The sequence below is a fragment of the Pieris napi genome, chromosome 1, assembly GCF_905475465.1.
Source record: "Pieris napi chromosome 1, ilPieNapi1.2, whole genome shotgun sequence".
NCBI classification, from domain to species: Eukaryota; Metazoa; Arthropoda; class Insecta; order Lepidoptera; family Pieridae; genus Pieris; species Pieris napi.
Window position 1 is genome coordinate 4350968 of NC_062234.1, and position 25067 is coordinate 4376034.

The window sequence follows — 25067 nt, forward strand, 5'->3', positions numbered from 1 at the left end:
TTTTTTTTGTAATTTAGGCATAACAAAAAGTTACGTTCTTTGTTATATTAACAAGCTTTTTGCATGCAAACTTTTCAAAGGCATTATGTGGGCCTATTATAAATTGCATGCATCTCGTGCAACGCTAAATATTTTTTAGTCATATACAACAATAAGTGTACTTATTATGCAATTTATTCTGAAGGCTAAAACATTATAACAGCATTTGTTTTTCGTTTATAACTTTAATAAAGTTCTGTTTAGTTAGCGAGTGCAGAACTGACTTATATACTCCATTTTCTTTTCAATATAACGAAACGTAATCACTTCCTCTTACAAACTGTTGAATTGAAAATATAGAATTTGCCGTAGTGAATGTAAAACCTATTGGATACAAGCGAAAATAACAGAAGACACTTTTGTGTAGATAAATGTTTATATAGATTTTTAATTCTTCACAATTGACACACAATTTATTTATAAGAATAACAGCTATTTATGAGTTTTTCATAGTAAATATAGCTGCAACTTCTCTATGTCTCTCTTCATATATTAGTGAAAACCTTAATTTCAGGCCGACCTTTTCGCTGTAGAGATGTTGAATGGTTATATCTACGTACATGTAGACTTGGGTTCGGGTGGAGTCAGAGTGCGGGCATCTCGAAGACGAGTAGATGACTCTCATTGGCATGAATTTTTACTTAGAAGAACGGGTCGAGACGGAAGAGTCACTGTCGATGGCGCAAATGCCGAGTTTAAAACTCCGGGTAAGTTAGTGAGCAATAGTTTATTATTCAACTACACTTAAATGTGCAAAATTAGCAAGATTAATATACGTATATAGTTCGTGAAGTCGATGAAATTTCGTATACAGGGTAGCCAAAAAGTCATGGATTAAACGCAAATAGGGGATAGATGAGGTCATCAGCTGCAAAAAATTGTTCTACGGGAGGTCTCTAAGCTCAACCCCTGCAGAGTTATAATTTATTTTGCGTTTTTATAAGAAAGTTCACTTTTTTTACTAATTCTTATTAAAATTCGAAAATATCTACATCCTGTATCTTTTTATTACAAACGACGATTGTGAAATAATTATATTAAAACAATTATGTCTAAATGGTTGTTTGTAAGAAACAAAACATTTTACAATAAATGCTCAAAATTTCTGACCCTTGCCTTCTCCCGTAGAACAATTTTTGCAGCTCATGACCTCATCTATCCCCTATTTGCGTTTGATCCACGACTTTATGACCACCTTGTATAATATATTCATGATTTGAAAATAGACCATATCGTCAATAGCCACTTCAAACATACTTAATATTAAATTTAATAAAAGATTCATTTTAAGATACTTAAATCAATAAAATTTGATATTTGGAGGACTTTCACTTGTTAGCGATTTAACTGTGTGTTGTCGTACTCTGTATTACAATGAAAATGTTTTAAGGAGAATCAAATCAGTTGGAGTTAGATGGGCCGTTATTTGTGGGCGGATTAGGCTCTGAGTACTCAGCCGCTAGAACCCCACCGGCTTTGTGGACTGCCGCGCTTAGACAAGGCTTTGTGGGATGCATACGGGATTTGGTTCTCAATGGAAAACCGCAGGACTTAACCGCCTATGCACGGCAGCAGGACTCTGGTTAGTAAATGCCTTTGTGATTTGTGTAACGTACAAAACACTTTCAGATGCGTGGTTTGGATTACTGAACATGCTGTGTTGTTGTCTTTCTTTATAATATAAAAATATTTAATTAAAGTATTAATTAAGTTTTTGGTTTAGATTTTTAGAAAAATATGATATAAAATTTTGAATTATATCGAAATATATATTTCAAATAAATAATTAATCAAAACCATATACTCGTAACTTTGACGTTTTTAATATAAGTATTTATACTAAAGTATAGACCTTAAAAAGTTACGTTTGATTTCAGCATCAGTCCGACCTGCGTGTCATGTGTTGATGAAGCAATGTGTATCATCACCATGCCAACACGGTGGCATCTGCTCTGAAGGTTGGAATCGTCCGCTCTGTGACTGCTCTTCCACCAATTACGGTGGACCAACGTGTGGACGAGGTAATTGTTTAAAAATTCCAAAGAAGAATTGTTATAAATGTTTATGATCACACACTATCATTTGTTATGTATTTTAAGATATTTAATTTTGGTATAAAAATTAAATAACACTTTCTTTCAGAATCTCCAACAATATTTCTCAATGGTAGCCAGCACTTGACTGCGTCACTGGGTCTAGAACACGTAACTCAAACTGAAGAACTGTTACTGAGATTCAAGACTAGTAAGGCTGGTTTGTTGCTGCGGACAGCATCAGAAAATTCCGCGGATCGGATAGAGCTCGCCGTTGCTGCTGGGCGAGTCAGAGCAAGTGTTAGATTAGGAGATAGAGAAAAGGTATATAGAGAAAAGGCAATCTCATAGGTATATATATAAAAAGGTATATATAAGGTATATGTAAGTTATTCCAGCTGCTAAGGATAGCTATATGTACTATATGACTGGTCGCGGATCCTCCTTTTATATTGGAACTGTTCATCATTCTTTCTCCACAGCATTAATATACTTACGAGTCCTCTGGAGCATTGGGAGTGTCCATAGACGATGGTATCACTTAACATCAGATGAGATGGCTTCGTGCGTCTATATAAATATAAACTATCTTCCATAGTGCAACTATTCTTAATTTAAAACTCGAGGAATAGCCGAGGAAGTTCCTAGGTTCCTTCTTAGTAGTATACATTTTAAGAAGAGTTTAATTTGTATATATCTGATGTACTAAGATTTTGTTTAACAGAACCTCCTCGCTGGTACAAATGTGGCGGACTCTTTATGGCATACGGTCCGCTTTTCTCGACGGGCATCGAACTTAAAGCTTCAGGTAGACGGCGGACAGCCAGTGCGCGGTACGTTATGTACGTATGCACGGGACACCACCCGCACTTTTGATTTTACCCTTATGTACACATAAAAAGGTTGGTTCCTCCCCCCCCCCCCTTTTGTCATGGATTGTTGAGATATAACCTCGCCGTCGTCCATAATAAAAAAAAGCAGTTGAGAGAAAAAAAATCACTGTAAGAAATCAATTACGAAAAAGGTGTTTTGATTTTATTAATAGATCATGTTCAATTAGTAATATTTTACTAAAATTTAGATTAGTAAGCAAAAAGGCTTAATGTAAATTAAATTCATATTTATTAAAGTGAACATTTCACCATCAAGAAGAAAGTTTGATATTTCTTATATGGACTTGAAACTAAAAGTTAATTAACAACTAGTTAGTTAGTTAATGTGTGTAATCTAAGTAAATATTCTACTCAAAAGTAATTATAAGCGACCTTCGTTGTTTGATGTTCCTATTAGATGTAGCTTAGAAGCTTTTTTCTTTAATTTCTAGCTGGCACTGTATCTCACTGTTTTGTTCTATTTACGCTATTCATTTCTTCATTTCTGTAGTTTTCCCCAGTAGTATCTTGTAGATAATAGTTAAGTATCTCTTTGACTCGATCGAACACATCTTCTACAAATAATCTCTACTGAAGGTACACTTTTAATGCGTTTATCAAACATTTAAAACAAGAGTAGTATTTGTATAAAACATACAATTATACATTATTTTATCACTTCAATAGTTGATTGCGACATTTTGAATGCCTTGCGGTCATGTGGTTATAGAAAACATTACATTATGGAAAATACGTGTATATTGTATTTTCGATTTATTAACATTATTTGGGATTGAAGTATCATTAAATAAATAGTACATCAGTATTTGATATTGTTCGCTAATGCATTTTGATGTCATAGTAGAACAGATTCCACAGATTCATTCACGCAATCAACTTGCAAACTATGTAATATCTGTTATTTGGTTGTTATCGTTTATTAATTTTGTTATAATATAACAAAAATTGTTACTACATTATAGTCAGACGAAATACTGTGTCTATATTTTATTTTGGCAACTCTACTTAGCTTGCTCTATCAATACTCTATGTGCTAATTAGTTTTGTAAATAGGTGACAGAAAGGCTAAAGATCGATGGAGTTTACTTTCGCTATATTCTTTTTATTTAAAAGTCAATGTTGTATTTTCACTTGGCTACGCAAACAAAGATTCTCATTTGAATGATTTAATTTCCAGCCGAGACTATTCTAGGGAAAGCTTCAACCTTAGAAATATCATCGTTGCACCTCGGAGGACTTTTTCATCCCGAAGAGGAAATACAAATGACATCTACTCTACCGAATTTCGTAGGATACCTTCAAAAATTTGTCTTCAATGGAATAAAGTATATCGATCTTGCTAAAACCTTGGGTATCGGAACACATGAAGACAACAATAACATTTACGATACATCAAATATTATATTCAATGGAAAATTTACAAAACCAGACTCACTCAATGTCTATAAGGCTGTGACATTTAAATCTAAACATACGTACGCAGGACTGCCATTATTAAAGGCGTATGGAAACACGTATTTGGACTTTTACTTCCGGACGACGGAAATGGATGGTCTTTTATTCTACAATGGTGGTAAAAAGCAAGATTTTATCGCCGTAGAGTTAGTAAATGGACACATCCATTGTGTATTTAATCTGGGCGATGGAGTAGTTACTATGAAGGATAAATTAAAGAATTTTTTGAACGATAATAGATGGCATGCGGTGTCGATTAGACGGCCGACGCCTAAAGTTCACACGTTGCAAGTTGATGATGATTTAGAGTTGCACACGACAAGTAAGTTTCATGATTACAGTTTGAAACATATTTTTATAAAATTTCCAAAACTAGTATATTTAATCTGACAAAATCGGATTTGTGTACCTACAGAAAATAATTCATTGTAAAAAATATATAATAGCTTGTTAATAGTCTTTACAATATTTGATTTAAAAACATGGAGATTAAAAAAGAGTGGCGGAGAGTTTATTGCCAGTTCTTCTCTTCCGTTCTACGCTCTTGATTTTATAGCTGGCACTAAATGTGAAGTTAGAAGCATTTCAAATGCATTTCTTTTTTTTTGACGTTCATAAGTGTACATTGTGTTACCTATATGATTTTATGATTTTGACTTTTTTTTATTGTAGTCACCGAAAGTACAAGTACCTACGGGACAAGTTTCGTAACTAATTTGACATTTACATACTTTAGGATATAGATAAAAAATCCATTACTGATTTTTGTTCGCTATCACTGAACAAGAGTTACTATTATTTTTAGGTTCTAATCTAATGCTGGAATTAGATAGTGTTCTATATGTGGGCGGCGTACCAAAAGATATGTACACATTACTTCCTGTTGGCGTATTATCAAGACAAGGGTTTGAAGGCTGCATGTCCAGTTTGGACTTACCGGGAGAGTCACCATCTTTAATGGATGATGTGGTTGTCCCGAGTTCGTCATTGGTATCTGGATGTGAAGGTATATAAAGTAGTTTAATTTTAATTATATTTTATTAAATGCCTACAACATACTGTTATGAGCTAGGGGGTAGGATATAATAGCCGTAGATCTCGATCTATATTAAAATAATGCACTCAAAATACACGAATTATTCACAAAACACCATTAATAAATCGAAACATAATATAATAACGGGTTTGTAAAATTGTACCAGATAACAAGGCTTACTCTGAAAGGGCCTGAACAAAATTTCAGTCTCCTGAAAGTCTAAGTAAATTTCAATTTTCATATAGTATGTGCTAGAGCCTCTCTTGAAACGATCATAAACCAAATGAGCGTGCTGGAAACGTCTCTAAAAATCGAGAAATCATTTCATGCATCCTGTCTTTGTAAAAGTACGGAATGGCAGAGCTTTTAGCAAGTATTTTTTTTATGCTTTAAGGGAAGTACATAAGATATTTTTTTAGTACAAGTACTACATTTACATAAAGTATCATATGAAATATTAGCAAAATAGCTGTAAGTGCAAATCTTATTAATATGAATTGATTTCAGGCCCTACTAAGTGCACTCACAACGCTTGCGCGAACAAGGGTGTATGTGTGCAGCAGTGGAACACATATGTATGTGATTGTGACCTCACTTCCTTCACTGGTCCTACCTGTTATGACGGTATGTCATTTGTTCTACTTTCAACTTTTTCGATAATATCTAAAAACTATATCAGAGGATATTGTACAAATTTATTTATTTACAAAAAACATTGTGCATTAATTACTAACACATTAATTATATTAATTGTTATTTTGTTAGTGGTTTTTAAATCGACATATATACTGTATATTCAATTTATAAAATTTCCATAAGCAACGTTGACAGAAATCACACATAAACTTCACATAACTTTCAACTGAATAGGAGAACCCATATCTCAAAAACTAGAGAACCAATTTTGACTAAACTTAAACTGTTCCCATAACTCCTTAATTTGAAATATAGCTGATTTAGATCAAAACGGATTATCTAGTTCTGGCTGAGAAATTTGTAATCAAACAAACTTATGTATATTACAATAAAAAAAAGTAAAGCCTTAGTAAATCGTGTTGATTAATAAAAGAAGAGGAAAAGTCGGAAATAATTAATATGTTTAACTGTTAACAAATATTTCAGAATCAATAGCGTATGAATTTGGTCCCGGTCGTGGAATCATCACATACGCATTTCCGCCGAGTGCAGTAACAGACACGGAGACGGACAAAGTGGCCGTTGGTTTTGTGACCAGCAAAGCTGATGCAGTTATACTGAGAATTGAATCATCTAATACACAGGACTATATGCAAATGGAGATTGTTAGTAACACTTACTTACGTTACTTACGCACCTTATTTTTATACACCTTAACAGGATAACAATAAGGAACGCAAAACGACATGACAATTTAAAATTGCAATAATTATTGAACTTAATCGCGTATGTGTTAAAATTACTTTATTCAGTATTCATTTACGACGTGTGAAATGAATGTTGGCCTTGTGCGTTCAGGGCCTCATCCCTGAAGTTTTGCGTTCAAATGACGGATGGATTTTCTTTAAAGACATCCTCCTATGGTTAAGGTAAACATCGTGAGGAAACCGGCATGTGACAACCCTAAAAAGTACGACGTGTCAGGCACGGAAAGCAACAAAAATTAAAATTATTAATGAATCGGATGCAATCAAATGCCAAGACCCATTTAGCGACGTAGCGCCACTCGATAATTATTATTATTCGTTTACGTATGTTTGTCTCTGAAAAACAAAAAGGGTGCGTTTTGAATAAACCTAATATCTTCTTTCATGTACTTTATGGGTGTGTATTGCATTAATGCATAAATTATATTTTGATTTCAATTAATAATAAATGTAAGAAATTGCGCAACTTATCTATTATTGGCTACTGTCGTTAATTTGAAGACATTATTTAGGATTAAAAACAGTTTGTATCACTTACAGTTTACTACACCTTTCACATATATTTTATAGATTCGTGGAAACTTGTTTTTCGTATACAATGTGGGTGATGGCGAACATCCGGTAGGAGATGAAGCAGCTAGAGTAGACGACGGAGCCTATCACGTCGCCAGTTTTACAAGAAATGGGAGCCGCGCTGCCCTTCAACTTGATAATTATGCCGTCAATTTGAGACACCCACAAGGTTTGATATTTAATTATCTACTATATAAAAATAAGTCGGGTTTTCCTTCCTGACGCTATAACTCCAGAACGCACGAAACGATTTCCACGGTTTTGCATTCGTTGGAAAGGTCTTGGGCTCCGTGAGGTTTATAGCAAAGAAATTCAGGAAAAGTTTCAACAGAAAAGCGGGATCACCAAACGAAATGTTACATAAAACGAAGCCATCTGGTGGCGAAACGGAGTTCGCCGAGTTTGCTAGTTTATATATATATATTAACTCTTATTTATTCTTGATCATGACAGGGCAAGTACTTGATTTGCCTTTTGCCCGTACGAAACCATAGTTAGAACCAACAAGTGTCGCTTAGTTTTAAAGCTTAACGGAGTGTGATGAGAGGTGTGTGGTGAAATTAAAAAAAAAAAAACCATCATGTGTCCAATTCACACGTGGTAGAAGTGAAACCTTCAAAAACAAAGTTTTTATATTTAAAATATGTAAATTAGACTTTTTCTCTATCTAAATGTAGGGTCTTTTCCTTAAAAAAACATTTTGTAATGATAAATTTTAATTTATAACTTTAATATCAATCTTTATTTGGTAAAAACTAATATAATAAAAGTTTGAAATAAATTCACAAGTCCAACGTGGGAGAAAATGAGATAGGAAGCATTATACAGTGTATAAACTTTAAATTAAGGTAGTAAGAAGTTTTCACTTCAAAAAGTTTCTATAATTAATGATATTATGTAAATAAAATTGATAAATTTCATCTAATTTTATAATTGAACTACTTACTTGACTAACTTATTTAATTTTTTGCACATCTGTTTTTTTTATTTCAGAAAATGATCAAATACACACTAATTTAAAGTTTATACATTGTATAATGCCTCCTATCTCACTCTCTCCCACGCCAAATCCTATTAATTTATGTGTCTGTCTCTTTTTACTGTCGCTTTTTCCGTTGCATCCGGTTTGAAATCACAACGATTCTAAAGAAGTTTCACTTCAATATGTTATTCGATTTTTAATTTGAATAAATTGTTTTTCAGGTGGGCAACAATCGACAGTCTTCAACAGTATGTCCAAAATAATAGTTGGTGGAGGCTCAGGTGGTGCCAGGTCATTTAGTGGTGTTCTTGCTGGTTTAGTGGCTGGAAAGGTCCGGGTTCTTGATCTGGCTGCCGCTGGCGATCCAGCTGTTACAGTACGGGGTGATGCTCGAAGAGCTCAGACTCCACTCGATAGAGATATCAATAGAATGCAACAGGTAAATTAGCTGTAATCGAAATTTACTAAAAAAATCAAATTTCTATAAAAACTTTGAAATATATAATGGATAACAGCCTTAACAGGTATTTTGGTTTTGTCCTGGTTACTTACTTTGAAACTAATATTTGAAAATAAGTGTTAGTGAAATGTTAGGGATGCAATCATTGATATACAAAAAACCCAAGATGCACAGTCTCGAATAAAAGTAACGCTCGAAAGTGTCCCGAAACACTATTTCTGTTCCTTTCTATAACAGTATGTCTATAACAGTATATGTTACAAGCATATATTATTGCAAAATCAACCTTACGCGAATTGCTTAAAGTTGTTATTACAACGCAGTTTATACGTACATAAAGCAATAAAATTTTACGACCGACCGTGGTCGGTAGGACAAGGTATTGAGTGGAGTCGAACATGACTTTTTTATTTACAACTATTTAACATAATTTTAAATTTATCCGACTTTTCGGGTGCTTTACAGCGTGCGTGGTCACGGTGACTGAAGACAAAAGGTGTTGGATGTTAAATAGTTGTAAATTTATAATAATACATAACTTTAATCCGGTTAAAAAGTTTTTTCTTTAAATTAAAAAAAAATGTTAAATTGGCTACCTCCTGACCTACACTTTATATAGCGTAAATATATTTGTCAAAAACTACACACAAAAAAGTTCACAAGTACATAAATTTATTTATAAAAAAAAACACAAATAAATAACATCGACTCCACTTATTACACGCGAGACTATTTGAAATGAGCGCACAATTTAGAATGTTGCGTTAATTTTTTGAGGACGTTTTTTAGACGTTGATTGTGCATCTTGGGTTTTTGTATATCAATGGATGCAATTAGTTGATTCAATTAATAAGGCAGTGTTCTATTTAGTGGTTGGTAAGGTGAGGTTAGTTTTTACTGTCGTCCCAGCGTCACAAGTTGCCAGGTTGTGTAATGATCTAGGAAATCCTAGGTCTTGGACAATTATATCTAAACAGCCAACTAGTGAGTAAACAGGAATGGCCAACTTCTTACGAGATCGTTTATCTTCTCAGAGATCATAAATATTTTGGAAGATATCTTTATAGTGTCACTGTGAGCTGTACCCCATCTGCCACTAGTATAGTTGGGCAGTCACAGCCCAACACACTTATTCAAGATTTTCCATAGAGAATTAACAATTTAAAAAATTCCAGTGCCAATACAACCGTTTATGTCTGGGCCTCAAATTTCTGTATCTGTTTCGGGATCATTTGTGTTTTTTCTAATAGGCAAAGAGGTGATCGCCTTCTGTACCTGAACCGACTTTTTGGATCTAAGGCATGCCGGTTTTCTTCAACGCACGAGCAAGTCAATTGGTGCACAGCAAACTGGCCACTAACACTGGCTAACACTGCTCTCCTCTTTAAATCTCCTCTCAATGCCAATTATAAATATTCACCCACCTATTTCAGACACCTCCATCAGGATATGCGGGCCCTGGAGTACTCGATGAACTTGTGTATTCAGGCGCCGGGTCAGGGTGTCGTGATGATGATGAAGACGCTTGTGTGCTGCCAGACGCTGGCTCGGGTGATGACCTTATCACACCCGTTTACGTACCGTCTACGAGGCGACCACCTGCCATGCGGAAGGTATGATTATACCTAAAACTTTGTTAAACTTGAATTTGCGTGTTTAGCTTTTAAAAAGTTGTCGTTAAACTTAAACCGTTTTATTTCTTTATAAAAAGCTTGCCAACGCTCCGCACACTGATACATTGATAAAAGAAAAATAAAATACAAATTGTAATGTGTCAAGCACTTACATGCAAACATAGCATATAAGAAATAATAAAAAGAAATTAAGCAAAACAATAATATAATTTAAATAAACATTAAACGAAAATCGCTCTTAAAGTTTTATATAACCATTTTATAAAATTCTCGTGACGTTTCAGATATTAGCGTTTATGAAAGGAACTATGAAAAGAACCAACCTAGATGAATTTTCGCAATTTTTTTTTTTTAATTAATTGTACTAATGAGTTTATTAAACTTTTCAGGGTAACCTGAGCGGTAAATTAATGAAGCCTTGTGACGATGAAGATTGCATCGAAGGTTCCGGATCTAATGGAGAAGAGATAACGGAACCGGAACACCCAATTACCACGTAAGTTGGATTTTTAATTTTGTGAGAAGTCTTCCAATAATTTATATAAAAATCGCCCATGGGGTCAATGACCTGTGGCAGACAGCTGCGTCTATTCTGTTGAACATTTTGTCATGAAAATTTAGTGCTATCAATCTGAAACAATTGTTGTCTCGCCGGGAATCGACAGAGCTACAGCTAAGTCACGAACACATATTTAGATTAAATATGTTTTTACCATTGGATTTTATTTTCTTATTAGAAATACTAAGTTTATCTCTCATTTTATTCATATGTTTTTACATTTTCACATCACAGGTTCAATCTATAAAGCAAATTCTGATTTTCTGATGGAAGTTTCCTTTTCAGTGCTGGTGTAAGTAGCACTGCCAGTATGACTTCACCTACCACATCTATTGCCACGGATCACGTGGAGAAGGCTATCTCAGGGTTCACAGAGGGAGGGACAGAAAGTGCCGGAACTACTAAGAGCGACCGCACCACATTACCAGACCACGATAATATGCACGCGGGCACCGTGGATACAGCTACCACTCCAGAGAAGGGCACTACTCCTACAGAAGGTAGAATTGTGCATCATATAAAGTTTATATACCTGCAACATATAACTATCTACATGTTATTGGACTTATAAAATGTTTGTTGAACTAAATACCTCCTGTCTTTTAAAAATAAATCTATATAATATAAATAATATTTTGTTTTTGGTTATGAAGCTATTTTATTTAATTGCTTTTAGTGTAGTAACGCCGGTGCCTATTTAACCATTAGCTACCGGGTTTATTACTGCCAGTACTGATATGACTTATTAGTACTCTTTGGCATACTTAAATTAATTATAATATATAACGATATTTCTTCAGAGGACACGCATACGCACACAAGCAATCAGTTTACACCAACAGTAACGCGACACACAGAGGCAGCGCACACAACGGAGGAAGAGATACCAGACTATGAAGATCACACGCACACCAAGATGGCAACTCGCTCACCTTATGGCATAGATGAAGTGGTACCTGGAAGCTACCCTGGATATAATGGCCACGAGCCTGAAATTACAACCAAATGGTACCATCCTAAATCGACTGATAACAGAGTGGTACCACCAGAGTCTGAATTCTTCGCAACTATTGTTGGTAAGTGGCACATTAGAGGAGTTTTTAGAAATATTTCCCTACAAGTTCACTATGTCATATTACTTATGTCGTTTTGTATTTACCTCCGCAAAGTAGGATATATCAACGCGGGGAAAAGAGAAAATGTGTGCGTGTGAATTTTCTAAAGAACATGGTCTTGTTCTTTTACATTTTTATTAAATACAATTCAAGGGATAATAAATTTTTGTTTTAATCTATATGGCAGATAATTACTTTGTTTTTTTAGTAATTACATAGATTTTGATAAAATAATCAATAATCATAATCTCAAATGGGAACAAATATGCCCTTATAATAGTTGTAACTTGATGTGCGTCGGAAATTTTGTTTATATTTTTCAGGTATCGTTGCGTCGGTGCTTATAGCAATAATCATTATAGTTATAATAGTGCTGAAGCTGATGTTTAAGTTGGACCCTTCGTATAAGGTGACGGAAGACAAGAGTTACCAGCAGAGTGCTAGCGCGGCACTGCTTGCGAATCAGGTATATGGGTTATAATAGAAAAAAAATGAAATTTCTGCCGTGGGTATAAAAAAACATTTAGAGAGATTAGGACAGTAGTACACATTTAAATATAACTTTTTAAAGAGATTCTAGAATCTCTTTAAAAAGTTATAATTAAATGTTATCTCTTTAAATAGTTTGCTAGGCCAGCGATATTAAGTTGACTATTTAGTATTGTAATGAGTGTATTAAAATGTTGCCGCCATGTTGGTTTTTGCAATATTTCACTCCTTCCAGGAGATAAATAATGTAAAAATTGATATATATGTATCGCATACTTTAAATAAGTTTATTTATTTTTTTTATTTGCTCAACAGTATTCCTACAGTTACTCACTTAACAATATCCAAACAATTACATTGTACACAATAGCCAACAAAGCACAGTTTCACCTATACATATTATATATAAAAATATAACAAAGTATATATGTATTTATAATAAATTCTAAGTTCTAAGATTCATTGATCATTATAATATATATTTCATATCAAGGAAGAATAACAAAGCCATTATTAATAAAAGATACCAGAGTTTTCTAAATTATTAAAAAAAAATTAGTTACATTAAATAAATCTATTTGCTGGTACTTTGTGTTATAATCAAAAAAATAAATTACAAATATTATCTTTATTTATTGTAACTTTTTCAGGCTCATTCAAGTTATCAAACCGGTTCAAATGTACAGACAGGTGGCGCTGTTCGAAACTTGCAGCCATTGCCTCTCAATAGGAACGGAGCAACGCCCCTCGCACCGATGCCTCAGCCAGTTAAGCGCGATGGTATCAAAGAGTGGTACGTGTAATTACGCTGCACAGTACATTAGTTAATGTGACGATTACATTTATAAGCAGCAGTCAGTCTTTTACGTAATACAGATTTGATGAAACTTTATGAGATTACTAGCTGAACGTCGTTTTGCCATGTATATCATTTATAATAAAAAATAGGGGTTGATCGTAGAGGGGTGAAAATTAGGGGTTGTATGTATTTTTTAATGCTGTATCATAAAAAAAAAAAAAAAATAGGGGTGGATTACCCTTAACATTTAGGGGGATGAAAAATAAATGTTGTCCGATTCTCAGACCTACCCAATATGCACACAAAATTTCATGAGAATCGGGTAAGACGTATCGGAGGAGTTTAACCACAAACACCGCGACACGAGATTTTTATATATTAGATTCATTTTAAAATCAATTTGAAGTATGATGTTTCTTTAGGAATTTTACAGTGATAGCACCAAATGCTTCTCACGAACTTGAGTCTTTCAAGGCCCCTAACAAACCTTAAAAATATATCGTTAACATCTCATCATTTAATAACAGCTCCAACAATTTATTTTAAATTTTAATAATTCAAGAGCTAAATCAATAACTGCTGCTTATAAATGAACTAAACGTGTACTCTGCAGTGCTAATGACATTCAAGACATACGTAGATCATTTTCTCAGATACCGTGGTTTAAAAAAAAGAATAAGTAGAACATTTAAACGTCATTTCACTCTTGGTATCTGAAAATATGATCGCCCGACTGCGCTCGTTAGATTCGCGTGTCCATACAATCCTTATCGGACATATCAGATAGTTAATTTTATATACCATAGTCAATATACCTGTAGTCGCTTTTTAGCTGGTTGTATTTTGTCTCTATTTGTGAAATAAATTTTGGTTCGTAGTAAAATATCCGCAAATAGAGACATCTTGTAAAGTATGAATGGCATATACAGTTTGCGTTGCATAAGTTAACTGTGAAGTATCGACTGATTCGCAAATGTTAGTGTAAATAATGTTAATGTTAGTCATTCGTGCGATTGAACTTGAGCCAGATTGATAGAATATGGAATTGCTTTTTACTAAATGGAGTCTTGGCTTGTAGGACATCTTTGCAAATTGGTTATCTAATTTAATTATAGACTCCAATTCTGTACAGTCTTTCTACTAAATAAATCACTATCCTTTTTACTTTAGCTTTGAAAAATCCCGGTTTTCGTTACTGAGTTTACCTTTACCATATAAAAATAAGACAATATCGTTAATATTAGAGCTGCCAACACTGAAAATAAAGCATATCGTTTAACTGAAGACTACGGTAATATTACGATTTTCTCTTTCCTATATTTAATAAATCTTTTACAAATATTTTAAGACGACACACTTAAAGATGTGTAAGATAATAAGATGTAAGGGTGGATAATGGAAATTTGGCGAAGGTAACTATAACGCTAAAGGTTGTACTTCTGATAGAAAAAATACGGTGATCCTTTTTAATAAGATATCGCAATAACATTAATTTATATTTGATCATATAAGCGACCATAATCAGAATTGTTGATTAAATTGTAGCTAATGGCGGATTGAAACCTATTATTATATCTAATGGAATTCAAAGCTCAATTTACAACTACTAATGACTCTTTTTCAATAATTAAAATGCATATGCCATATTTCTATGACATTTGTCAAATAAATCAGTTTTTAGAAAAATTACATGCTTTAGAAAAGTGATGTGTCTTAGTAAATCAATATTAATATTTTTAATTGAAATTCTATCGGAGGCCTAATTTAAATTACACAAGCCACAAAAAGTTACAAAAGGTAATACAAATAAAGTGTTGAATTTTACATACCTTTAAATATTTTAACATCCTTATATAATTATTATAATGTGTTACAGCAATAATACTTGTGACGTAATAGAATGTGACACTATTTCGGTTTAAAAAATTAAAATCAAATATATTTCAGTATATAGAGCGGGCGTTAGTATTCTGGTTTAATTATAATAATTACGAAAAATTGGTTGTTTGTTAAGTCGGTTTACGGATAAGTTTACGTGATAACGTCATAAGTAAACATTTATGAAAAATTGCATACTTTTGTAAATTGAATTGAATTATTATCATTAAATTGTCATTATTTGGTAAAATACAAATTAGTTAAATGAAAATTTATTTTTATTCGAAAAAATAACATATATTTTCACTCGATATTTTTATTTATACTTGAATTATACAGATTAATTACAAGTAACAATGTGCTATTAATAACTTAAGATAAATGCGTCACAAACCGAACGCTTAGGCCGATCGTGCCTCTCTATCGCTAGCACGCTTGGCTCCGGCGGAACGTGACAATGAGTTATGTTACGCTCGGCTCAGGCGGAACGTGACAATGAGTCATGTTACACTCGGCTCAGGCGCAACGTGACAATGAGTCATGTTACGCTCGGCTCAGGCGGAACGTGACAACGAGTCATGTTATTAAGTGCGTGCGGCCGGCGTTTATCGATGTAAAAGACGTTATCACGTCACTAATATTTATTTTCCAATATGACAGTGAATGATTTTTTTTACTTTTAGGATTTTCGATTGTATGTTTAATGTCCGCTCTATTACTTATATTTATATTTGTCTGAATTGCATCCTATTTAAATAGGTTAAGCTTAAATTTCAATGGCGATGGATTGGTGACTACTAACTAGGTGAGAATATAAAATTAGATGCAAGACCAAACGGAACGCATTTGTTTTATATTCTAACGCTCCAGTAAACATACATATAGGTAATGTTTAGGATTGAATGATGAACATATTTATAATTATGATTAGTTTGTGGTTTTGAAATGGTCAAAATTAAACATGTTTCGATACCTTTTCCTCTAGCTTCTGTGTGCAATTCTTAAACTTTTAAAATTATATTAATGCTTAAATGTTAATATTCCATCCACCGTCCCGTTTCCTCTTTCCAAAACTCAATTAGCTTTAAACGAATGTCATATTTATATAGAATGTTATAAAGCACAGGTTCTAGGTTCTATTGTATATAGTTAATGTAAGAAATAATTACTGTAATGCCACACTCGTTTTACGGCACAAACTTAGAAAAATTTATTTCCCTGTCAATTTTAGTGTTTAATGTGTTAGAAATTTGTATCGAATTTAATTGTTTAAATGTAGATTATGATTTGTTGAAGGAAATTTAATTGACGTTTATCAAATAAGTCTGCTTCTAATATAAATAAAATATGTGTTCCAAGTTATTGTACAGTTTATAGACGACTTCGGTCGGACCAAGTTTTGTTCTACATAAATGCGATCAATACAATGTAATTTACATCTGTTGTTGTTTTATTTCTGAACTTTATTTGGTTTAACTTTGCAAGAACCTATAATTTTATAAAGAAATTTTAATGAAGTCAAATTGAGTTACCTACATTATTTATTTATTTATTTATACATTCTAAAACAACGTGTATACTGTATGCCTAAAAAATACAAGAAAATATGACATCACAAATTTAACACACATACACATCAATTACATTAGAACATAAGCAATCTATCAAAGGAAAAAATTAAACAAAAAACCACAAAATAAATAATAAATAATAATAATAAAAATATAATTTGCAATGTTTTCAATATTATCATGATAAGATATTTTAAAGAGTTATCGTTGTAGACAAAATCAACCTTGATATTTTCTGTCCGTAAAAACAGTCGCGTAAAGTTCACTAAAGCTATTATATAATTTAGTAAGCAAATTGCCTGTATTTGTTGAAATTATTTCAAAATGCCAAATGGAAATGTTTCATACAAATAGAAAATATTTTTACTAATCTTTTAGGGTTACCGCATAAATTTATTTCCTATTATTATTTTACAAGAGTTAATGTTATTATAAAGTAAGTATAGCAACAACGTTTTAATGCTTTTAAATTTTTTCGATCAATTATAAAATATAACATAAAACCTTTATAGAAATTATGATTTCTCTTTTTGGAAGTACCTATTTGTTATTTACCCTGCCCATTTAGATACAATTTAGTAATAATTTAACTGAAATTGCAAGCTAAACGATTAGATTTTTAGTACATATTACTGACAGTAGGTACCATTGACAGTAGTATCGTTGTAAAACCAACCGGTCCGTTTGTAATAATGTACTAAATAACCTCAAAATCTAGATAATGGTCTAAGCAGTATATGAATATCTTGATTTGATGGAATTATGATGAAATTACTATTCTCAATAAAGAAAAAAAGTTGCACAGCCCTGATATCGTTACACGAATAAATAGTTGTTCAAACCGTTAACTCTTCAAACAAATTAAAATCTTCATAGAACTTATTCGTTCCAAACATGGTTTCTATTGTATTTCGGTGTATTATTTTAGCCAGCACTATGTATACAGTTTTAAATGTGAATCCATTACTGATGCCGATTGGTCTGGACGAAAGTGTTAAAGCATCTCAATGCGTCTTAAAACTATCTGCAAAATATTTTGTTGAAAAAAAAGCTCTGAGCGGTAGCATCGTGATTGTGGGAATTAATCCTCAAGCGTTCACCAAAAAGTTTCTCTTGCAAACCGTACACAACGGAATAAAATATTCTATAATGGTTAAAACCCCGTATTACCCACACGCAAACGCTTCACACTTTCGTGAAAAAGCCAAAAATTATATGATGGTCTTAGAAAACCAATTAGATCTGAAAAATTATCTTAAACTATTGAGTAAACTACCTACTTGGAATCCATTTGCAAAGACTATTGTTCTATATGAGAAACAAAAAAATGAGTCGAGCGAAAACCTGGCTAAGTTGTTTATTAACCAACTCCATGCGATGAAGTTGCTGAGAGTAATTGTGCTCCTATATTCAGCGTTAGATGACGAAATTATTTCTTACTCTTGGAATCCATACAGCGAAACAAATTGCGGTGGCAAATGTGAAACAGTATATATTTTAGACAGATGTAAAGATAATCTAATAAGTCAGATAGAAGTTCAAAAGGAAATGTTTCCATTAGACTTGAGAGGATGCCCTTTATTAACATACGTCGTTATCTCAGAGCCATACGTGATGCCTCCAGTGCGGAAACTAACAAGTGAATTATGGAACGACGCCTACGAATTTCAAAAAGGCGTTGAGATAAATTTGGTGAAAATCATAAGCCAATTTACAAATATGACACTGATTACGCGTATGTCAGAGAATGAAGAAAATTAGGGTGCCATTTACTCGAACGGAACGGCGACGGGTGCCTTTGGTTTACTTAGAAACGATTCAGTTGATCTCGTTATTGGTAATATTGAAGTCACGACAACAATTCGTAAATGGTTTGATCCTACAGTAAGTTATACTCAAGATGAAATGACTTGGTGTGTTCCTCGCGCCCGCCGAGCTGCTACGTGGGATAACGTAGTTACAATATTTCAGTGGTCCACTTGGCTCGCTACATTAATATGCCTAATGATCATGAGTTTGCTGTTTCATTTTCTGAACTACAAAGAAAATGAGGGTAAAGTATCTAAGTGGCCAACTAATTTAATTTTAAAAACATTTGGCATGCTGCTCGGTTGGAGCGTTGTGTTGGATCCACGGTCGGCTACGTTTAGAATTTTGATGATTGGCTGGCTTTGTTTCAGCTTGAACATGGGGATATCTTACGAAGCTTTTTTGAGGAGTTTCCTAATGCATCCACGATTTGAGAAGCAAATTAGTAGCGAGGCGGATCTCATTCAATCTGGCATTCCTCTGGGGGGCAGAGAGATTTACCGTTCCTATTTTGAGACTAATAACGCGAGCTCGTTTTATTTGTATCACAAATATAACTCGACATCGTTCTCGGAGGGGGTACGGCAAGCAGCTTACGAAAGGAATTTTGCGGTGGTTTCTTCGCGAAGACAAGCTATGTATAAGGATCACATTTTAGGGCGAGGAGAGTCATTGATTTACTGTTTTGCTGAAAGCGATAACCTTTATAAGTACGGTGTTGCACTTTTAGCTCGGAATTGGTATCCTTTGTTGGACCGATTCAATAATATAATACGAAGTGTTTCTGAGAATGGCTTGATAGAAAAATGGAGCGAAGAGTTGTTTAACCGTCCGAAAGGCGCTGAAAGGAGCAGTACTATTGTACCGCTGGGTATGCAACATTTACTTGGAGCTTTCTTGCTACTAGGAGTGCTAGATCTAATTTGCATCATTGTGTTTATTGGAGAATTAGTATGTTCTTGTATGCAGAAGAGAACGTTTTCATTGTACGCTGATAACAAAAAATGGTAATTATTTAAACAATATTTATTTATTCACTTACAGTATTAATAGAAGAAACACTAATAAAAATACAGTGCCGCTACTAATAGCTACATTAACTTAAATCATCTTTCTTTCTGCTCCTATTCCTCACAAATATGTGTCGATCCGATGCGGAAATTATGAAATGAAAGATTTTTTTTTTAATTAGAAGAACCTTTTTAGTAAATACATACTAATAGGTAGTGGCTTGAGTTACAACAACAATTGAAAATTCTCGAAAACTCTGTTTCAAAGCGAATACTTATTTTGTATTATATAATATACAATGATATATCACTATGTAATATATGTGCGTCGCACAATAATTCAGCACGCTTAATTACATCCCAGCATCAATATTGCATTATCTACAGATTATACTAACCTCGAGTTATATCTTGATTACCTATAATTAGAACATATAACATACATAAATTTGCCTATGGACAAATTAGGCTACTAATAAGAAAATGCAAATGTTAATTGCAAGTCCCGATAAAGTTATATTATTTTCTTTTTAAAGAAGCTATTGTTAAAATTATACCATATGTGTATTTAAGAAGTGTGAACTATCAGAAGTTCGCTCGCCATCGCAAAGTACGCGCTTTTGACAACAATTAGTGAAATGAAAAAGAGCTGTCGGTCGTTGAACCACTCAATTAGTATATGAAGTTAAAACCGTCAGTGTCGCTGTAACTTTGCATAACAAATGGTGGCCTTTGTTATATGCGTCAAACTCAAGCGTACGCGAAAGATAAATTGTTACGGAGGACGGTTGGCACGGAGAGCGGTTAGGTATTAATCGTAGTTTAATCACTGCATAGTAAGCTTGAGACATAATCGATTACAAGGAGCTTCAGATAGTTGAAGTGCTTTATTAGAAGTGTGAAGTGAGGAGTTAGCTAACCGTAACTAATAAATCGATTAAGTTAATTTATATTTGGTTGAACTGGAAGGATAGGTATTCTGAAAAGTACTAAATTTTACAGGAAAGATATAGAAATGTAAGGTGATATGTCTTTTTTTACAATGGTGTAATTTGGTTTGTGTTCGTAATTTTATATTTTCTTACCGTACCTGTTGTCTATTACAATAATGTGAAAAATAAAAAGATATTAAAGTAAATCTCGTATAAAATTTGTAACTAATCACAAACAAAATGCGTTAGGACAATAATAACCCTAATTAAAAAATATTATATTATATCCTCAATAAAATACAAAATACTTATTAAACGTAACAATAAACTACTTTTAATGGTATAAAAAAGAGTTATTACTATCATCTAAACACATAACACATATTTTCATAAATTTACATTATAAATAGCAACTGTTTAAATTTTATGAGTGCAACCGAGCTCTGTAATATAGTTGTCAAGAGACGCGGTGTGAGGCCCATTTGACTTCCTCGTCGTACACATAAATGCTAAACATAATTATCCATAACTTGAATTTGTTCCGACCTTGTTAGGACTTTATGCTATGTGAGGTGCTAAAATTTTAACGGTTATGTGGGGATGAGGTTATGGTGCTACAAAGTTGTAATATACTGTGGACTTTGAACCTACATGTAAACAAGAGGTCCGATTAATAAAGATATATTTTTAAATAAAATAAGAATAATGATTGATATCTCTTCATGCGTTTGAAGCTATGAATAAATTAATAAGGCCAAATAATGTAGGCACTATTCCATACTATGGACAAAGACTTTTCGTGTACGTATAACGGTTTCTAACGCGAATGTAAGTAAGTAGTCACTGCTATAGGTATTCAGTTATTAATTTTCAGAAATATAACTAAATTTAGACGACAGTGGTATTATATTATATGAATATTTAGGCTTGTTGCCCACTTTTAACACGTGATTGACACACGCATTAAAAATAAAATAAAATATGATTGTTATACTTTTGTTTAAGTACTGTTTTTATCAATACCATTTCCGCAGTTTCAGTAGCTAACATCAGAGATATACGTATTACCTGGTTTGATTTTCGGCTAAAATTAAAGCTTCAGGTCTTGTCTTTTAAAAACATACTTAAACAGACATAGTAGCTGTCTTATATCCTGATAACAGATCAGGATTCTAATATCAAGCATCTGTTTACATCTTTATATTTTTATATTCAAGAAGCCAGAGTTTTGATTTCAGTGTTTTTTAAGTCACATAACGATAAAATCGTGTGATTTCCATTTTTAGCGATGACGTCGCCAATTAGTCATCATGTGGTATAATAATTCATACCATATGAACGAAACTACGTGGTATCCTTTTGGCTTCAAAGCAGACTCGTTGATAAAGCACCGATCATCAACGAAAGGGAAGAATTTGCCCCAATTTATAAACATTGATGTAAAGATCGCCATTAAGATTAACATCATACAGACAATATATCTACAGTGTATGGCTTTCATTTCATCAAGGCCCCTCTTAACCATGAAATACTTCACTGATGCTGCGACACTACCCCTTATAATATTTTTTTAAAATTTATTAAAAAATATATTTTCATCGAGGTATATTGACAAGTAATAATTTAATGCTGTTAACTAACGTTATTTTGAATTAATGGTTTAAGAAGTCTGTTTCCTGAATTGTATAAGTTACCCAATTGTTTTGTATTGTTAAACGTAAGTGTTAAATAATTACTCCAAGCATCTAACTATCCTTCAAAGGTTAGCTGTACAGGCACTATTTGTTCTAAGAAACCAAAAACAAAATACATTTTCTGAGAATGGAGAGAAGACCAACGTACTTACGACTTACCTGTAAAGGATAAACCGAACTAGATGTATATATCTAATATAGTTATATTATACGTGACTGTTTCTTTGTTCTATAATGATACACATTATCATAGATTCAAACGGCAGGTTATGTGTAGACAAATTTACTTGTTTGTAATTTCTTTCAATTGTTGAAAATCTAAAAAGCAAATACGCAAACCGTGATGTATGGTTTAAAGGAGCATCTGTCTGTCAGGGACCACCTAGAGCGAAAGATCATTCATCTTTATACATGTCACAACATTTTGTTTACATATACAATGATCCTTATTCCTTCCACATAAAGATCAAAATGGAACATCACACAACCTAATTACTTAGCTGAAAGAACGTTATTTTCTAATTTCAAAGATCTTATTTCCAACTAATACGGGCGATTTTCGTGCAACTTGTGAATAAATGATGTGACGCGGTTTTTCACGAACTTGTTAGTTGAATGACACTTAATACACTTTTTCCATATTTTCGTTGTGATGCTATCATTACGACTCCCCTTTGTGACTGTTTTTGAAATCACGTTGTACCACAAAGGACGGTTCGGTGGTTGATACACAATTTTATATTAAAACTAGCAGACCGGCCAAGCGTTGCTGTGGCTATGGTTTTTGTTACATTACATAGTGGCAAACTATTCAAGGGAAACGGTAGGAGAACACCAGTCATGGGGACCACCATGCGTTTTTTGGTGGTTATGCCATTAAATTGTAGCTTATGTGAAACGTTGGTACTTTCAACACAGCCCCATCTGTTAGAATTGTGAGTATCAAATAATAAACAAATATTTTGCAATAAAATAATATTGCGGGTATAAATTGAGATGTCAGCTATCCTATCTTTTAAGTTGGATCAAACTACACACGGTGTGCAAATTTGATTGATATCGGTTAAGTAGTTTAGGAGTCCATAGCGGACAAACAACGTGACACGTAATTTATATATATTAAGATAATAAGCCCTGAGCACATATATAGCATATATTCTTAACATGAAAGGCACACGATTGTCAGTCGTAAGGATATAGAGAAAATTAGTTTGGGAACAATAAGAGAGTTTAGACTGATAATATATTACCTAATACTTTGCTTTTGCAATAGTTTCCAATACGCACAAAACACTCACTACGTAATTATAACATTGAGGACGTAACATTGCCAAAAGGCAATCATAAATAAAAAGCTATCATATATCATACCAATCTAGCATAACCCGAGCGAAATAAAGAAGCAAGTGATTCAAAATGTGACGTTCAAATATTTTAGATAACCCTCATAAAATGTATAAGGAACACACGTTACACGATTTTTCTATTTTCAATAACATTTAGTCATTTTGTATGGATATGTAAGCATTGTACTAACATCGTTATAACATCGAAGCAACCAGACAAAAACAAGTACCGGTAGATAACGTAGACCACTATATCTATCTTGGGATTTAGACGTATTTTGCCGGCATGGGTATCTTTTGGAGCGAATGAAGAGATAATGCGGGGACCCCCTTCTATAGCGCTCAAAAGAACTCAAAAGATCAATGCATCCTGCTGTCTTTACATTTGAAGCCACAACGCTCACACAACATTCGGCGGAAAGTCTGAGAGTCGCAGTGGGCGATGGAGTGTGCAATGCTCGCTTTTCAATCCCGTACTATATGAAACCATTCCTGAGAGACCGGCATGAGCGACGTAATAAGTACGGGCTGTCTCATCACAATTGGCGGTCGGTAGACCACGTAGCGCGCATGGACCCGCTGGATCCTTGCATGGCGACCTCGCTAGAATAAAGGACCGCGCGGTTGCTAACCGACTGTACTGCGAAATCGTCAAGGAGATTGGCTCCCAGTGGATGCTGAGGCGTAGTGGTGGGCGTACTGGAATAAAATGGAGGAGACTTATGTCTAGAAATGGACCGAAAAATGACGCAGTAGGGTTTTTGATTAGGCTTAAGGGACACTTATTAATATAAACATGATTTAATATAAGGAGACGTTTATTTGAATACAGAATAAGCTTATATGATAAAGCTTCATCTCTTGAACTGAGCAGCAGTGTCATCGCGTTTAATCCTAGGAATTAGATTTTGTCTCGCGGTCTAAAGGGTAAGTTGTTGTTCTGTAAACTAATTCTCTACTAACATTTAAAAAAAAAAATTCAGATAGTAGGAAAGTAACATAATTTAACAAAAATGATATTATTATGTGTATTATACTTATACTTAAATATAATATATTCATAATTTTCGTAAACATAAAGGCATTTCTAAATATAAAATATTAACGGTTCTCGATCAGTCTCAATTAAGGACAATCTGTCGTCAAATTTACTTATTTGTAAACTCAAACTCTAAATATCTTTATTCATATAGGTAAACAAGTACACTTAGACAGACTAAAACAAGTGAACGTCAATAAATAAGTTAAATTAATTGTAAATTTACATTTACTACCAGTTCGCAAGTCAAGGGCGTAAAGCGGGCTAGAAGAACTGGCAAGAAGCTTTCCGCCACTCTTTAAAGTCTCTGTAAACCGA

The 25067-nt window shown here is 33.4% G+C and overlaps 2 protein-coding genes across 6 annotated transcripts in view; both read left to right on the top strand.

Annotated features, from left to right (window-relative positions):
- The window catches only part of LOC125052471 (neurexin-1), a 71540-nt gene extending 57888 nt beyond the window's left edge, over positions 1-13652 (top strand). For 3 of the 5 annotated variants that reach the window (XM_047653357.1, XM_047653349.1, XM_047653374.1), the window contains 17 exons: positions 554-746; positions 1430-1621; positions 1917-2060; positions 2182-2396; positions 2797-2914; positions 4143-4742; positions 5226-5426; positions 5964-6080; positions 6579-6757; positions 7430-7601; positions 8636-8853; positions 10308-10487; positions 10898-11004; positions 11353-11567; positions 11868-12143; positions 12506-12648; positions 13322-13652. In XM_047653357.1, the coding sequence (XP_047509313.1) occupies positions 554-746; positions 1430-1621; positions 1917-2060; positions 2182-2396; positions 2797-2914; positions 4143-4742; positions 5226-5426; positions 5964-6080; positions 6579-6757; positions 7430-7601; positions 8636-8853; positions 10308-10487; positions 10898-11004; positions 11353-11567; positions 11868-12143; positions 12506-12648; positions 13322-13474 (3423 nt within the window). In that variant the 3' untranslated portion in view covers positions 13475-13652. The remainder of the gene's footprint in view (positions 1-553; positions 747-1429; positions 1622-1916; positions 2061-2181; positions 2397-2796; positions 2915-4142; positions 4743-5225; positions 5427-5963; positions 6081-6578; positions 6758-7429; positions 7602-8635; positions 8854-10307; positions 10488-10897; positions 11005-11352; positions 11568-11867; positions 12144-12505; positions 12649-13321) is intronic. The other 2 variants (XM_047653365.1, XM_047653380.1) reach the window with 1 other exon arrangement.
- A 4485-nt stretch (positions 13653-18137) lies between these two features.
- Positions 18138-20546, top strand: LOC125054016. Its single transcript, XM_047655707.1, has 3 exons — positions 18138-18611; positions 19305-19683; positions 20506-20546. Exons 1-3 carry the CDS (start codon positions 18138-18140, stop codon positions 20544-20546), a joined length of 894 nt encoding a protein of 297 aa, XP_047511663.1.
- Positions 20547-25067: the final 4521 nt, after the last annotated feature.